Source organism: Leptopilina boulardi, unplaced genomic scaffold (assembly GCF_019393585.1).
Source record: "Leptopilina boulardi isolate dan_hultmark-lab unplaced genomic scaffold, ZJU_Lbou_2.1 LbouV2_377, whole genome shotgun sequence".
NCBI lineage: Eukaryota > Metazoa > Arthropoda > Insecta > Hymenoptera > Figitidae > Leptopilina > Leptopilina boulardi.
The window spans coordinates 921,632-940,257 of NW_026137948.1; the positions used below are offsets into that span (position 1 = coordinate 921,632).

Here is an 18,626-nt window from a genome sequence, read left to right on the forward strand (position 1 = left end):
TTCCTCTTTTTTGCACTTCTTTCATTTTTTCATGTAGGTAATGTTTTTTTAATTCCTAAGGTGGCAATTATTTTAGATTTCTAACCACTGATAAATTAATTTTCAATCTTAAAAGTTTATTTAAAAGACGAATATTTTTTTACCAAGTTGAATCCATTTTTCTATTTCATATATTTTTTTTATAATTTTGCATTTTGTTAAGAGTATTCAAAGCACTTTCCATAATTTTAATGAGTTTTTTGTAATTAAGCTTCATTTTTTTTAGTTTTGAAACGTATGATTTTAAAATTAAAACAAGATACACTTTTAATTAAACAATCACTAACTGAGCTTAGTTAACAAATGATTGCAATAAAAAATACCTTCTTTTTATAGTGTCACTCAAGAAAAAAAATATAAACAATTTATACATACCTTTATATTGCATAATTAAGTTCATTCATCGCCTCCTTATCTCACATAACCCGATAGCAGCACGAGCCTTTTTTAAAAATAAACACATATGTCGGACTTCCACTGCCTGACACGAGCGTACGGCACGCGTCATTTTCAAACGAAGTTTTTCCTATTGGATACATAACATGTATCCAGTAGCAGGTTGTCTTACAATATAATCAAGACACAAAATCCAAGCAAAAAAAGTTCAATTTCATTTAACTCTACCTGTTTTATATTACATTCAGATAAATTCGTTTTATTTGTATATTAAATATATTGAATTCAAAAAAAGAGAAACTCTTTTAATAATTAAAGACAAAAAAATCCTAACAAAAAACAGAATTACGCAATCAATAATTTATATAACACTTATAATGTTATATCTAGAAGCCCCCTTATATTGAAATGCCTGTATCTAGAATCCCCTTTGTATATCTACTTTTTTAGTAACCTCTCAAGTGATTTCGATCTAAATCTCTTTTGTATTAAAAAGTAATAGAATATAATTATAGAATATAATAGTATTATAGAAATAAAAATCGGACAAGTGCGAGTCACACTCGCATTAAAACCGAGGGTTCCGTACCCTTAAACCTAAAATTTAAGGGGGTTAAAGTGTGAAGGCAGGTGGAAAAATTCCAATTTTGCTCAATTTTTCCTGTAATGTGAGCATAAAAACACTTAGATTGACACATAGTCACATATAACGAAAATTATCAGTTGTTCCTTGAAAACGCTATGATTATCAACTCCAATCATGCTCACTATATTTTTCTTGTCATCTACACGTAAAAATACGTAAAAATGTATAAATTTGAAGCCCTTTAGATAAATTTTTCTTCGTTTTTTGAAGAAAATTCATGTATTTTATCGAAAATTATCAGTTTTTCCTTGAAAACGCTATGATAATCAACTCCAATTGTTCTCGCTACATTTTTTTTGTAATCTATACGGAAAAATACGTATGTATACCAAATATGAACTGTCTTGGTCAAATAGTGTGTGCGCTAGAAGGATTAATCGCTTTTTTCAAAATTTTTGATTTTTCCTTGACAACGCTATGTTAATCGATCCGAATCATGTTCGCTATATTTTTCCTGTATTTTTCACGTAAGAATACATAAGTGTACTAAAATTTGAGCTCTCTATGTGAAAAAATGTAGCCACCAATGGGGGGGTACATAGTCATTTTTAGGGATTTTTCGTAAAAATTCATGGTTTTTCCTTGACAACGCTATGATAATTAATTCCTATGAGATTCGCTATATTTTTCCTGTAATCTACACGCCAAAATACATATGTGTACCAAATTTCAGCCCTCTAGATAAATTCGTGTGGCCGCTGGGGGAGTGGTACATGTCTTTCTTCACTAGTCTTATTAATAAGACGTACGGAACCCTAAAAAAGAAAAAACGTTTGCTGTGAGATAAGCAGCAAAAATGCATAATATGCAATAAAGTTAAGCCAAGGTTTTAAAAATCTCTAATTTTGGGTTTTTAAAATTGTTAATTATGAATCCAAGATCAGTTTTTGAAAATTCAAAATGTCGGATTCAATATGGTGGACGACATTTTTTAAATCTGATGTAAATTTACGAAAATGTCAGCTCGGCGGTTGTTAGGGTTGCTGATTACGAATCTAAGATCAGTTTTTGAAAATTCAAAATGGCTGATTCAATATGACGGACAAAATATCCCGTAAGCGAACGATCCGCTTGATCGGTGAGAAGCCACCCCGAAGAGTCTCACCGATCAAGATTACTGTGTATACATTAAAGTTAAGCGAAGGTTTTAAAAATCTCCCCACACAGCACATATTTCATAAATATTTCCTGAATATTTTATTGAAAGATTAAAATATTTAATTGCGGAGTACTTGAAATATTTCTAAAATCAGTGAAATGTCCGCATATAAGAAATATTTCAGCGTTACGTTGCATAAATATTTCATTGAAATATTTTGGAAATTATAAAAGTTATTGATCTATCTCAGTTATTAAAAAGAAATTATAAAAATTATTGGTCGATCTCAGTTTCTATGTCGTGTACAACTGCGCAGTAGTTTTTATTTTTTTTAGAATCCTATGAACTTTGACATATTAAAAAATACCGATTGATTTTATGTGTTAAAATTTTCTTTGAAATATTACCTGAATATTGCAGAGTCTTCATATGTTTAAAATGTCAGTTTCAATATTGTGAAGAAAATTTTATTTAAAAAAATTTACCTTAGATATACAAAATTTTGTCCAACATATTAAATCCGCCATATTGAATTTTCAAAAACTGATTTTTGATTCGTAATCAGCAACCCCAACATCTGCCGAGTAGTCATTTTCGTGAATTTACCTCAGATTTATAAAAAATTTTCTACTATATTGAATCCGCCATTTTGAATTTTCAAAAACTGATCGTGTATTCGTAATCAGCAACTCTAAAAATCCTAAATTAGAGATTTTAAAAAACCTTGGCTTAACTTTATTGCATAGTATGCATTTTTGCTGCAAATCTCACAGCAAACGTTTTTCTTTTTTATTTCTATAATTCTATTCTATAATTATATTCTATTATTTTTTAATACAAAAGAGATTTAGATCGAAATCACTTGAGAAGTTACTAAAAATGAAAAAATTATTCTGTTCACTAAATATAGTGTAGAATTTTTATTTTTCATCCGATTGTGCTCTACTTGGGCTCAAAATTTTCGTAATTAAATAGACTATCGATAAAAAATTTTAAATATTAACTTTTTTTATTATTTGGTTTAGAAAAAAATAGCAGAATTTAGACAAATATCTAAAAATCACCGAAATTGGCATGAAATTTGCACTTTGATCAACTATGTAAAAGTCACGCGCTCACGGATGTGCAACGTTTAAGATTCCCGGTCTGCATGTCGATATTTAAAAGAAGCGCATACTGTCATTTTTTGGTGTCCAAAAAATGACACAGTAGCTTGTTTTTTTATATATAACACACGAGATAGTACGTCCTCTGGATTACTATACTAACTATAGTTAGTTTTTTAAGTGCCTTTGATATTCCAAAAAGATTTTGTGATTTATTTAAATTGTGTGGGTGTTACGCTATTCCGAGCAAAATAGCGTATTTGGGGTGATGTGCAATACTCACTTTTCGATAATTTATCGCTATTTTATAATTTAATTTGTTTATGTTTTTAGTCTCTTCTGGACAGGATCTTATGCTGACCCTATATTGGCTGTGCAAACGTGAACGTGCTGACAACACAATGTTATTCAAATGGGTGACGTCACACGTTCACATACACGTTTGCGCAGCCAATGTAGACTCAGCATTATGCTCATACTATATTTACCGAATTCCTCCGCTTTTCTGTTACATTTTTTAGATATATCCAAGAAATTTCATTTTTAAAAATTTTTAAATTTTGATCTCATATGGTATTTTATGAGACTATATATGGAATCGTATATATGGACACTCATGGGATTTATTTCATGAACTTCCATACAAAATTCTATGAAAGATCTCATATGGGTAACCATGTATGATTTTATGTCATCTCATATGAGAATAAAAATTAGGGTAAAGTTCATTGGAAATCGGCAACAGGTTTGCGTATAAGGAAACGAATTATATTATTAGAAATATTGTGTAAAGTAACTTGGATGTAAAATTTTGTAAATTTTTAAAAATTATTTTTATATTAGTTTAATTTTTTTAGTACATTTAAGACATAATAAATATATTATTCATTTAGAAAATAAAATTAATTTTCTTAAAGTTCTTCAACTTTAAGGATAACATTCTCATCATGGCACTCACGGTTCGCGCTCGAAAGTATGATGCGAAATTAGAAGTGGTTTTGAGTATTTGAATTTTTAAAGTAATTGAAACGGTTTTACGTTGAAAATTATTACAACTCATAAAAATGATAAATGTTTATAATGTAAAAAAGTTGAAGTATAAATTTTTTGTGATAATTTATTTAGTATTGTAATAATTTTAAAAAAATTCTAAGTTTTTGTTGCTTGGCGTTTACAAAGTTAGATTTTTAAGATAAATAACTGCATAATATTTTATAATAAAAGATTTAATAATAATAAAGTAATGAGTTTCGCTCGAGCTTTTGTCGAGTAAGGTTGTTTCCTCGAGAGCTCGTATTTTTTCAATCGTTTTTAACTGTTAAAGTTTATTTATTTATTTAAAGGTTGCTTTTTGTGAATCTGAATTGCAGTTTAGTACATCTGCAGGACTGCAGTTTTGAGTTTTTTGTTGACTTTCGTGCAGTGTCTTGTGAATTCCCTGTTGGTGTTGTGATCAGTTTCATCTTTTTGACTCAGTTTTCTGTATCCAGCCGCTGTAACATTTTCCTTGTACATGTTATTTCAGTCCTATTGCATTTAACGCAATTGTTAAATTGATTTTATTCCCATAACTCAGACAGTGAAAGTTTTCGTAATATAAAAATTATTGCCTTACGTTTATTTGTTTCAAATTTTAATTATTATTGTGGTACCAAGTGCTTTGTCTTTCTTTGTAAACATTTGACAACGTCAGTTACCTCTGCGTCTCTCTCCGATGAACAGAGATGGAAGGACTTACATTCGTCTATCAATAACTTGTCAAGTTCTAATAAAGACTTAAGCAGTGAGATTCACTCTAATACAAAAACTTTAGTCTCTAGGCTGCCGTTTGGGTAACAGAGAGTCTCGTATGAACTTTTTTGAAAAAAGGCAATCTCTCACGGACAATTTCGTGCGCGCCAAAAATATAATCCTCTTTAAGTTAGAAGACTCAGACGAGATAAACAATGATCTTTTTAATATTATTATGGGCATTTTTTCCAAAGTTGGTCTTCAAATCCCAGAGGTGGCATTGGATGATGTGTTTCGTTTGGGGAGAAATATCGGTAATCGTCCGGTAATGATTAAATTTATTGCTTCCAGATGGGTGAAATCTGTTTTCACGAAAGTGGTGGAGTTAAAAAATTTAAATTATATTATCGCGAATGATCGTTCTAAAGAAGACCGCGAGATTCGGCACTCTTTGTTGATCAAGGTCCATCATTTGAGGAAGTCGGGTTACGAGGTTGCATTGAAGGGTTCCAAAGTCTTTGTTGACAGTATATTGGTCTCCTCATCTGAGATCGACGGTTTGCTTGAGAAACTTCCATCTCTAGATAGGATGGAAGAGGGGGATATTGGTTCTCCCTTTTCAACTCCAACTGCTTAAAAACGAAAATTAAAATCTGTCAATCCTGTGGGCTATCCTCGCAAATCTTCCAAACGGGATACAAAAGGTTCTCATAATACTAATTTACTTCAGAACTTTTTGAAACCAAATTTGGTCGCATCTCAAGATTGTTCTATTACAAAGGAACGAAGTTATTCGGAAGGACATGATACACAGGAGCCGGAATAGCAGAGAGAGGGGAGTTACTCTGGTGGGGGTTCTACAGTTGCCGGTACATCGTCAGCCTATCCTACTCAATTTAAAATAATTTGTTATAATAATAAATAATTTTGTTTGAATGCGCATGGTTTCTCTAATATGTCAGACATCGAGGAGAAGGTGGAAGAGTGGGATATTGTTGCTATTAGCGAGACCTGGTTTTCAAACAAAAACTTACGTTATCAGCATTCACACAATTTCTCATCGATCGTCGCGCCTGCCTTAAGAAACAATCAGTTTGGCAGATCCAAAGGTGGTCTTTTATTAGCGTATAATGTTTTGTTTTATAAAGTAGAAACTCTATCAATTTCACATTCTTATATCTTAGTTAAAATTAATACACGTTCTGATAATTTTATTTTAGGTTTGACTTATTGTTCTCCGAGTACTGATTTTTATGTTTATTTGGATGATTTTGTGAGAGTTCTTAACCCCTTGACAGTCCAGGGCCCATATGTGGCAAGAAAAACTCGTGCCACCTTTGTGCAAGTGGCCATATATGGCCATCGCAAAAAAATAATACTAAAATTAATTTGATTCGCCTGAAATTTGTTACTCGGGGGTTTTTGGGGTCGCTGAATCCAAATTTGAAGTCAGATTTCAAAAAAACAAAATGGCGGACCCAAAATGGCGACCATGAAAACTTAAAATTTATCAGATTTACATGAAACTCGTTGCTCAGGGGTTTTCGGGGTCTCTGATTACGAATCTGAGGTCGGTTTTTCAAAATTCAAAATGGCGGATCCAATATGGCAACCCAATATGGCGGATAATTTAAAAATTAATGCGTTTTGACCACAAATTGTTAATCGGGGGTTTTCGTAGTCGCTGAATTCGAATTTGAGGTAAGTTTTTCAAAATTCAAAATGGCGGATCCAATATGGCGGACAAATTTTTAAAAAATCAATCCGATTTGTCTGAAATTTGTTACTGGGGGGTTTTTGGGATCGCTGAATTCGAATTTGAGGTCGGTTTTTTGAAATTCAAAATAGCGGATCCAATATGGCGGACAAATTTAAAAAAAAAAATTTTTTAAATTTGTCCGCCATATTGGATCCGCCATTTTGAATTTTGAATAACTGACCTCAAATTCGAATTCAGCGACCACAAAAACCCCTGAGTAACAAATTTCAGGCAAATCGGTTTGATTTTTTAAAAATTTGTCCGCCATATTGGATCCGCCATTTTGAATTTTGAAAAACTGACCTCAAATTTGAATTTAGCGACCCCAAAAACCCCCGAGTAACAAATTTCAGGCAAATTGGATTGATTTTTTAAAAATTTGTCCGCCACTTTGAATTTTGAAAAACTGACCTCAAATTCGAATTCAGCGACCACAAAAACCTTAAATATGATGAAGTCATATTTTTTTGGAAACTTTTTTTTCGGACCGTTTTAGGCCCACCAGCGATTTTTAACTGGACTGCGAAGGGGTTAATAACGCCATTGAGAGTTTTCCTGATCTTCCGATTATAGTCGGGGGTGATTTAAACAGTAGAGTGGGGGATTTAAATCAATTAAACTCTCAGATTTTGGATTCTACAAATTTTAATAATGTTAGACTATCTTGCGATCAAGTAACAAATTTTAAGGGTAGACTATTAGTTAATAATATGGAATCTGGTAACTTTGTTTTTTTAAATGGTCGCTGCACGGGAGACTTCCCTGCGAATTATACTTTTGTTGGTGCGCAGGGTTGCAGTGTAATAGATCTGGTCGGGTGCTCTCTGAATGGTTTGTCGCGATGTTCTAATCTTCAGGTCCTGCACCTCTCCACTCTTTCGGACCATTTGCCAGTTACTTTGTCTTTGTCTTTTCTTGTGAGAGACGGGAGTGCATCTCCTACTCAATCCAAATCAATAAAAAGGATAATTTTTGATTCGAATAAATCAGTTCTTTTTGCAAATGTGATGTCTTGGAGGGGAGAGGTGTCCAACTTGGAGGGGGATGTGGATTCTCTGAATTGTAATTTGATTTCGACGGTGTGCTGTGTGGCTCGAAACCATTCCAATGTTGATTTACCTACATGGCAAAAATATCTGTACGACAATTATCCTAATCCTGCGGTTGTTGCTATGTCTACATCGCTTCCTAGAGTTTCGCATCCGATTTTGGATGGTGCTATAACTACCGATGAAATTTTATTATCTCTAGCTCACTGTAAAAATGGTAAGGCCCCCGGTGTCGACGGAATTGGTTATGAATTTTACAAAAATCTCCCTCAAAACTGGATTTTATATATGCAATATTTTTTTAATTTCATTTTAACTACAGAAACTATACCAAAAGATTGGGGAAAACTTTCTACTTTCATGCTTTTTAAAAAGGGTAATGTAAATATTCCTGATAATTTTAGACCAATTACTCTAGTTAACTGTATAACAAAATTTTTTTCACAGATTCTTTGTGATCGTTTAATAACCTGGGCCACAGAACTTAATTTAATACCAGAATCTCAAGCGGGCTTTAGAAGAGGAAGAAGTTGCGTTGACAATCTCTTCACCCTCCAGTCTTTAATACAAATTTATTTGAGAAATCCCGGTACCGCTGTTTTTGCCACTTTTGTCGACTTTAAGGGGGCTTTTCCATCATCCCACTTTTGTGGAAAAAATTACATAAACTAGGTCTGAGTACTAAGATGATTAATGTCTTAAAAAGTTCTTATTCAATTGCTTCTACGTGTATCAGGACTGTAAATGGAAATACTAGTTATGTAAAAGTTACTCAGGGAGTTTTACAGGGAGAAGTCTTAAGTCTTCTGTTTATTGCGGACATTGATTTATTTTTCATAAATAAGGGTTGCCAAGGTCTCTCAATTAATAGTGCAATAGAAGTTTTGGCTCTGGGTTACGCGGACGATTTTGTTTTTCTCTCTGACACCCCTGTGGAGCTCTCAAAAAAATTAAAAACACTTCATGATTATTACGATCAAAATAAACTAACCGTAAATGTCCAAAAAACCAAAATTGTAGTTTTTTCAAGATCTGGTAATTCTAAGGTAAATAAATTTAAATCTTTTAAATATGGTGAAGAACGTATAGAAGTTGTCAAGGAGTATACGTATCTGGGTGTTCCTTTTGTAAGTTCTGGTTCCTTTTTCCCGGTTGCTTCAAGGGCTATTAGCGCGGCTAATACCGCTATTAAAAGTATTTTGAAAATTGCGCACTCTCTGGGGGAGCTCTCATGGAGGTCTTACTCCAAGCTTTTTAGTAGTTAAGCAGTGAGTACTCTTTTCTATGGTATTCAGGTCTGGGGTTCGGGTCATTTGGAAGCAATTAATAAGGTTCAACTTCGGTTCTTGAAGAAACTTCTTCTTTTACCTTTGAACACGCCGGATTGGGCGGTGAGATTGGAGACGGGTTCAATTCGTCTGGAGCACGAAGTCTTAAAATACACACTTAACTGGATTTTCAAAATTTCTCGTATGGATTGTTCTAGGCTCCCCAGATTGTGTTTTGAAAGACTGAAGGATTTGGCTGTGGCGTCTCCTGATTGCCGAACAAACTGGTTTGTTCAATTGAAGGTTTTTTTCACCCAACAAAATAATCTTGATGAGTGGCATGAGTTAGATCTGGATTCAGTAGATCTGCTTAGGGACCGAATTTTAGAGAATCATAAATCTTTTATTGTACTTTTGGATAAAAAGTGTTTCGCGGTATCAAAGAGTTTATTAATTTACCCTCAGTTGAGTCTACAGGAGGGTGTGCAATATTATTTATCTTCTCGTTTACCACTGCATATTAAGAGAATTTTCGCGCAGGTCAGACTTTTAAATAATTACGTTTCGAGAATTAACCTATCAGCTTTTTCATATGTTTTTCGTAATGAGGTTATCTACCCTTTTTGCAGCCGTGAAGGGGAATCTCTTCACCATATCTTGGTGTACTGTCCTGCATGCGCTCATTTATGCGATAATTTTTTTACCCAGGTCTCCTGCAAATCAGATGGTGTGGATGGATGGCTTAGTATTTTTTCGTCGTCTAAGTCTAGAGTTATTATTAATTTTGTTTACTTATTGTCTTAGATTCTGAGTGAACGTGTTGCTCTTACAGGCTAATCACATTTGTATTGTTAAATTTTATGTTCCTTGCTGACTTCCTATTTCTGTGTTTTATATTCTAAGTTTCTTTTCACTCATTTTGCTTCCTCGTGGAGGAAGCTATGTAGTCCTTTCGTTTATAAAATTTTTAAAAATGGTGAAACCAAATTTTCCTCTATATAGAAACATGTTATATGAGATCCTGATCAATTGTCCGGATGTATGTATGTGTGTGTGGATAGTTTTTGTGAACACGATATCTTTAACAGGTTTTAATGGATTTGGGTAAAATTTGGTAGGCTTATTTAACACATTAATCTCTTAAAAATGACGAGAGGATTTTTAAAAATACCCAAAAAAAATTTTATCGTCTTTTTTCCAAAAAATTTTTTTTAATTGAAAAAATTTTTAAATCGAAAAATTTAAGGTAATATATAATATAATCGACTTCTTTATATCAAGATGAATCGATTGATATATATAAAGTATAGATTTGATTGAAATTTAAAGAATTAATGAAAGTTAAAAAATCAAAAATTCTCATTTTAGCTAAAAAATGATGTGTTTATTTAAATTCATGTTTATATATGAAATAATTTTATTCCCTGCATTGAAACGAATTGGTTGGCATATATAAAGTATAGATTTGATTTAAAATTTGAGAATTAATAAAAATTGAAAAATCGATAATTCTTATTTTAGCTAAAAAATTTTGTGTTTTTTTAAAAATTCAAGTTGATGAATAAAATAATTGTATTCCTTGCATTAAAACGAATCGATTCGTATATATAAAGTTTATGTTATACTCAAAATTAATTAAAATTTTCTTTATTTTTCAAAAAATTTAATTAATTTAAAACATTTTTAACTCGAAATTTTTTAAATCAATCAATTGAATTGGACAAATTCATTGCTTCCTTCACGAGGAAGCGAATTTTTTGCTTCACACAATGAGGAAGCATAATGTTTATGAAATAAACATAAAGGACCCCCTCCTTGTTTGTATAACAGTGCGATTCTCCGCTTGTATACCCAATTTGGTTAAAAACAAGTGTAAATAAATAAATAAATAAATAATAATAAAGTAATTCGTTTTTAAATATTTTCTAAGTTGGTTATGATCAAAAGATAAACCTTAAATATTTTACAAAATTAGAGTAAAATATTATAAAACGTTCAACGAATTTAAATGAAACTTACAATTAGTATTCAAGTGTTTTTGGGGTCGCTGATTAATAATCCGAAATTAGTTATCCGAAATTCAAAATGGTGAATAACATGTAAATTTATCTTACGTAAAAAATAAAGTAAATTAAAAGATAAATATTAAAATTTTAAACTATTAATATTAAATATTATAATAATAAAATACAACAAAAAATAATCATAAAATTAATTTAGATAAATAAAAATTTAGTAATATGAGGCACTCCACGTCAAGTGATCCGGGTCTAAATTTTAATTACCTGGGATCAGGTTTAAAGTTTGCTTAAACTTTAGTCCTACTAGATACAACTTCAAGTACCAAAGATTATTAATTTATTTAAACAATTGTAAAAAGTGGAGGGAGTCAAAGTTTTAATTTTTTGCTCTACATCGTATATTTGAAAAATCTGCAATTCCTTTAAAACATAACAAAAGAATGTTTATTATATATCAATTTTTTTTCATTTTTTACGCACTTTCTAATGGTATAAACAATTTTTCGAAAAAAAAATTTTTTGACCTTGAAAAAATAAAATTAAAAATAAAATTTTGATTTTTGAAAAAAGACATCTTTTTTTAACTTTTTTATTTTTTTTAATAAAGTTAAGATAATTTCCAAAAAAAATATATAGGGCAAAAAGTGGGACGAGAACTTTTAAAGGGTCAAATTTAGCGATGATTTCTGCGGTGCGACATTGTCGTGCCCTGACAGTGTTTGCTTAGTTTTGATATAGTTCTTTCTGCATCCGCTAGGTGTCGACAAGAATGTATATGAAATTCTCTTGCTGGTGAGATTGAAACTAATAAGTATAAGTATAGAAGACTAAGAAAACCAATTATTTTAAAGTCAAGAGTCTTCTATACTTATACTTATTAGTTTCAATCTCACCAGCAAGAGAATTTCATATACATTCTTGTCGACACCTAGCGGATGCAGAAAGAACTGTATCAAAACTAAGCAAACACTGTCAGGGCACGACAATGTCGCACCGCAGAAATCATCGCTAAATTTGACCCTTTAAAAGTTCTCGTCCCACTTTTTGCCCTACATATTTTTTTTTGGAAATTATCTTAACTTTATGAAAAAAAATAAAAAAGTTAAAAAAAGATGTCTTTTTTTCAAAAATCAAAATTTTAATTTTATTTTTTCAAGGTCAAAAAATTTTTTTTTCGAAAAATTGTTTATACCATTAGAAAGTGCGTAAAAAATGCAAAAAAATTCATATATAATAAACATTCTTTTGTTATGTTTTAAAGGAATTGCAGATTTTTGAAATATACGATGTAGAGCAAAAAATTAAAACTTTGACTCCCTCCACTTTTTACAATTGTTTAAATAAATTAATAATCTTTGGTACTTGAAGTTGTATCTAGTAGGACTAAAGTTTAAGCAAACTTTAAACCTGTTCCCAGGTAATTAAAATTTAGACCCGGATCACTTGACGTGGAGTGCCTCATATATAAATTAAAAGTATTAAAATTTGCGTATAATAATTAATAAATATTATAAAAAATTTAATCATCGACAAATAAATGGAACAAAAATTCCAAAATATTAATTGTAAATTCAATACAAATTCATTTTTAAAAAAATTAATTGTAGGAAGATATCGAAGAATAAAAATGTTAATAATTACATAAAATAATATATTACAATTCTAATAAACAAAGAAGTATGTAAATAAAAATCCATACTAAAAAAAATTCCATCAATAAAAAAAATCCTTCATTCCATTTTACTTAACGTTCAAAAATATTATTAATAAACATTTCAATAAATTAAACTTCTACAATTTTTTTTTGAAAATTATTAATTATTATTTATCTAGTAAAATATACTTATCTTAAATACTTTTTTTCAATTCATAATCAAAACAAATCAAAATTATTATAAAATAGAATAACCTTCTAACAATATTCGAAAAAAATAAATTATAAAAAAAGAAATTCTGTAAAATGATAATTCTTGCTTATAAAGTTTGGGATAGGGGAGTGCAAGTCACTAAACTTTGCTTACACCACCTTACGGATGGAAAGAGAACTTTCATTTTCGACGTGCGAATTTTTAATAATGACACAGGAGTATAAGTAATCAATAAAAATCTCCTTTCACCCGAGTAGGAGATTTATACATTTCTGGGGTCGTTGAACACGAATCTGAAGTCCATTTTCTTTTATCACATTAGGGTTTTTTTCTAACAATGTTGACTAATTGTTTATTAACAATCTACTTATCCAAAATTAATTAATTAATATCTCGAAAACAGAAAAAAAACGTCATTCTAGTTTTTTTTAGTATTGAAAGTATATATCTTAAGCTTCATTTTGAGGGTAAAAAAAAGAAGAAAAAAGTGTCCTTTTAAAAAAAAATCAAAAATAAATTTGATTTTCAAAAAAAGGGTAAATTTTGAAATTAAAAAAAAAAGTTTTCACCAGTCGAAAGAGCAGAAAAAAACCCTTCGAAAACATGTAGGTCAAAATTTTTTTCATCCATTTATATAGAAGTTACGATTTTTTAAAAAATCCACTGTTCACATTTGATGAGAAACTTGAACCCCCTACCCCCTCTACAGTTTTGCATAAAACTTAATAATAATTAATGGGTGAAAATTGGCGGGAGCTCTGGAGTCCATAAAAATCGTCTAAAACAAAAATCCTAAGAATTTTTGGTTAAAATACGATCGTAGAATGCGGATGAACCTCACGTAAAAAAAAATTTTTTTGTAAAAATGGCGAGAAAAAGAAAGTAGATAATAATTTTTGTGACTTATTTTGCTCTTACTTTTTTTTATAATAAAAATTGATGAACATTCGAGGTTCATCCGCATATAAATTTAATTATCTTTAATTTAAGACCTTAGCGAAGTAAATCGCTTGAAAATTTGATGAGCTATGAATCCCGCCAATTTGAAAAACATGGTTTCGAGATAAACGCGTTTAATGTTTTCGGTTATTGTGGTATACGTATGTACTTGATGCGCGCCATTTACAACAATATTTAACTATATTTGCAGTTCGAATTTGTTAAAATAACTACAGTAGAGCATTCTCCACATATTAAGGAATACATTTGAACAATAAAAAAAATTGATTTTTTCGACCACATAGACCAGACTCCGCCCTTAAGCAAATATAAGCAATTCTGAATAAAAGTCCGTCATATTGGATCCGCCCTTTTTAATTTTAAAAATATAACTTCAGATTTGGAATCAGCGATCCCGAAAAACCCCGACTGGTAAGTTTCAAGCAAATATGAGTTTTTTTTACCAATATTATACCTATTGTTTATAATAATGATAATTGTACTATGTTATTTATCAATTTTTTATACATAGTAGTAACGGCAGTAAACAAAACTAGCAAGCGTATTTGTTGATTCGTTCAAATTTATAAGAGTTATGTCATATTTTGTAGGTGGTACATATATTCGAGCTGGAAGCTCGAAAGGGTCAAAAAAATTGATTTTTTGATACTGACAAGTAGGATTAACCCTTAATTTTAGCTTACAGCACGAATTACTTTTCTAAAATTGCTATGCTTCTTTTCAGGTTTACCAGATTATTTATGCCGAATGAGAGAAGCAACCAGAAATTATAAAAAGTATAAGGAAAATAGAGAGAAACTTTTGACAAGTGTTGTTGACAAACAGACATGCGATAAAGTAATTTTAAATGAGCAGTCTTCGAATGAAGAGTCAAAATCAAATAAATTAGACAATACGCAGTTGGAAATAATTTCATCAAAATATGAAATTCCGTTTTCATCACATATAAAAAACGTTTTAGATGTCCAAGAAAAGGAAAAAACAAATGAAATTGATAATTTTCATGAAGAAGACGAGGGATTCTTAAATTATTTTTTTTTCACAAGGCTGTTTGCTTAGTGATAAATCTGCTAAATTGTTTTATTTAGAGATTAAATAAATATAATGTTTTTATTCCTCTATTAATGACAAACATCTTGTTAGACAATTAATAAATCAGTTTCCTTGTTTCAGGAGAATTTTAATGATTAGCTTTTAGTAAATAATTCACCAATGAAAAATAGTCGAATAATATTTTAATAAATATTCATACATGAATAAAGTTTTGGTGTAATTATTAACTAATTTTTTTAATTCTAGTATTATTCGAGTGTCTGTATATTTTCTGTTCACAAGAGGGGCTCAAGGCCTAAGCAGAGTGGAAAATAAAAATTGGTCAGGGTTTCTACAGAAAACATAGAAATCATGGAATTTCATTTTTGATCATGGAATCATGGAAATTTCATGGAATTTCTAATCATATCATGGAATTTTTTTAAATTTTTGTATATTATATCAATTACGTGTGTTTGAACTTTTCGCCACTTTCCAACTATTTTTCTCGCATTAATATTTCCTATCAGTCAATCGTTTTCAGTTTCAATTCGAGCAATGCGCAATCTTCTGCATTCAAAAGGTGTTTACGCACCTGCTTTATCGATACAACCGCGGTTTCATTTCTATCAATTACTAGCGCCTCCGACGGCCGCAAGCGGCCGTCTTCGTTGCTTCTGTTCCTTTTTCAATTTCCATTTTATTAATTTCATTTTAAAAAATGATTTGATTTCTTCTTGCTTTTTTTTATCCCATATCCATTCAAAATGTAAAGAAAAAATTTATGAATATAAAATAAGAGAGAGTGATTTACGCTATAATCTCTCTTGCACTAATCATTTTCTCCTTTTTTTATTTTTAAATTATATTCATCTTTATGGTACTACTTCCTAATTTGCTTATAATTGATTATAGTCTGTTGATAAAATACTTTATTAATGGATTTTATTTAAGGTTTTTATTTTATAAACTTTTTAGATAAATAATTTAAATTTCTGATAAATTGTTAATTATAATGTGAAGTTAGTGAAAATAAATTTTTCAGTCTTTTAAAATAGTCACTGAAATGGTAATTTAAAAAATTACATTCTGTAAATCATGAATTTAAAAAAAACCATCAAAAAATGTCTTCAAAAACAATATTCTTCACTACCTACAGTTGTAATTATGTTTATTTTTCTTTTTTATAAATTATTCATTAATAACAAAAGAAAATAATTTATTAAGTTGAATGACATATTTTAAAATTATCGCGCGCTAATTATTTTGACCAATCAAGTGGCTTTAACTCAATAGGTTATGTTGATTTTTACAACCTGTTAAAATCTAAAAGCATGATAAAAAACTTAAAGGAGATCCGAAATTAATTTCCGCTTTGTGTAAAATAGTGTTGTACTTATTAATTTTTTTTGTATAATACAATTTAAACATTTTCAATGTTTGTGTTTTATGACAAATAAGATTTATATATAATTTAAATATTAGCGCTCATTTTTGACGAAATCAACTGCAGCTCCACCTGTACATTTCTAATCTTGAAATATATTTTTCCCTTCTATTTGCATTTTTCATTGTCAATGCTCATTTCTTATTCCGATATTTTTTCGAGTTCGATTTTTTTCTATTCGACCTTTTATCGTAATGTTTTTTTTAGAAAAGATACTCATAACCATAAATGTAAGCAAACCATTTTTGAGGTTATTTTGCTTTATTTAATTAATTTCGAGATTATCTTTATTATAATTTTTAAAAATTCTAATAAGAGGTAACCTAATGGGCACGGTCATCCGCTGGATGTCCCAAGGACATCCTTTTCGGAACGTTCTTGGGACATTGTTAAAAAGTCGTTCTAAAGATATCCTTAGGATATCCCAAAAAAGTCCCTAAAAAGGCATCCTGTAGATGTTAGAAAGAATGAAATAAAGACATCCAAAACAAGTTCTATGTCTGGCCTAGAGCAGTTACAAAAATATCCTTAAGAAACCTTAAGATATTTTTGAAAATTATGGAAAAAATTTGATTCTTTTCAGTACATTTTTTAGACATATTGAGGATATTACAAAGAAGTCTGTTGGACATTTTTTGGACATGTTTAGTACATTCTCAGAACATAATCCTTTTTCGGCGAATTAGCCCATAAGGATCAATATATATGACTAGTAATCGCGATATACTTTTTTTGTGTATATGGATCTTCAAAAGCACTTCGGTGTTGTGGGTCGTTTGGCGTTTAAGACTTAATACCCTTTACAGTACGCGCTCTTTAGCCTATGAAGTATACATAATTTCAACGTAATATTCATTTTGGTTATCAAAAATTTTGGAACATTTTAGTACATTACTTAGCCATTTTCAGCATATTTTTGATACATTCTCATGACATATTTGGAACATTCTCAGGATATGGTTGGAACATTTTTAGGATACTCTGAGAACATTTTTTGACATTTCAAGGATATTTTTAGGACATTCTGGGGACCTTCTGAAGACGTATTTAACACATTTTGGGGACAATTTCAGGACATTCTTAAGACGTTTTTTGATATTTCGGGGATATTTTTAGGAAATTCTGAGGACTTTCTATAGTCGTAATAAAGACATTTTTGGGACAATTTTAGGACATTCTTAAGACTGTTCTGGGGAAGACATAGTATATACTTTGGGCGTCTTTAAGTCGTCTTTTTTATGTCTTTGGATCATTGACGCATTGTCCTAGGACACTTTGGAACGTTCTAAAGTCATCCTAAAGATATCTTGGTGCCCACTAAGAAGTGCACGGAAAGAAAAAGTCTGAAAAATATTTTAATACTGAGTATTAAAATGTTGGATGAAACTAGCATTCTAAAGAAAAATCTCATATTGTAGCTTAAATTAACAGACAAATAACTTATAATAAAGTTTAAAGAAAATAAAGATTAATATGATTAAAGTTTTGATTAATATTAAATATCCCACGTAACACGTAACATTGCAGCAATTTTTTTTTGAGTCATTTGAAACATTTAATTCTAATATTGCTGCAATATTTCATAAACATTGTTATGTCCGACTCATGGAACATTGCAATAAAACATTCCAGAAATATTACAAAAAAATTTTCGAATAAATTATTTGAAAATTGCTAGAAAATTTTTTTGTAATATTGTTGAAATATTGCTTTGTAGGTTTTTGAAACATTTCAATGTAAAATTTCAGAAATATTCTAAAAATATGTTGAACAAATTTTTAGCAAAATAAGAATTAACGATAATAAAGTGAAATTTTATTTTAAAAAAATTAACCTACTCTAAAAACTATTGAACAAAAAATAAAGTACAAGACATTAATCTCAATGATATTTAAATTTATTATGAATTATTAAATACGGTTCACAACCAAAAAATATTGTATTTGATAGAAATAAATTGTCGTTTACTTTAATGAAACAGAAATAAACATAAAAAATAAAGAAAGTGTTTAGGCATTTTCTTCATCTACTTCTTCTGCATCAGAAACCTGATACAAGTTTTCAGCCTCATCATCCTCCGATTCATCCCCTGCAGACTTACCATTTTTCTTTGCTCTGTAAAGATAAAAAACTGTAAATTTAAGAATATTTTTATCTAATTTATTTTAAACAATGTGTGTATTATTTATTTTATTACGCTTCTCT

General features: G+C 30.0%; 2 protein-coding genes and 1 long non-coding RNA gene across 7 annotated transcripts in view; 1 reads left to right on the plus strand and 2 right to left on the minus strand.

Moving 5' to 3' along the window:
• Positions 1-15,203, plus strand: part of LOC127287889 (stAR-related lipid transfer protein 7, mitochondrial) — a 179,775-nt gene extending 164,572 nt beyond the window's left edge. For all 4 annotated transcript variants that reach the window (XM_051315042.1, XM_051315040.1, XM_051315041.1 and 1 more), the window contains one exon: positions 14,667-15,203. In XM_051315042.1, coding sequence (XP_051170999.1) covers positions 14,667-15,001 — 335 coding nt within the window. In that variant the 3' untranslated portion in view covers positions 15,002-15,203. The remainder of the gene's footprint in view (positions 1-14,666) is intronic.
• The window catches only part of LOC127287886 (pseudouridylate synthase 7 homolog), a 757,063-nt gene that overhangs the window by 427,395 nt on the left and 311,042 nt on the right, over positions 1-18,626 (minus strand). The window lies entirely within an intron of this gene.
• The window catches only part of LOC127287902 (uncharacterized), a 103,372-nt gene that overhangs the window by 36,636 nt on the left and 48,110 nt on the right, over positions 1-18,626 (minus strand). The gene's annotated exons all lie outside the window — the stretch shown is intronic.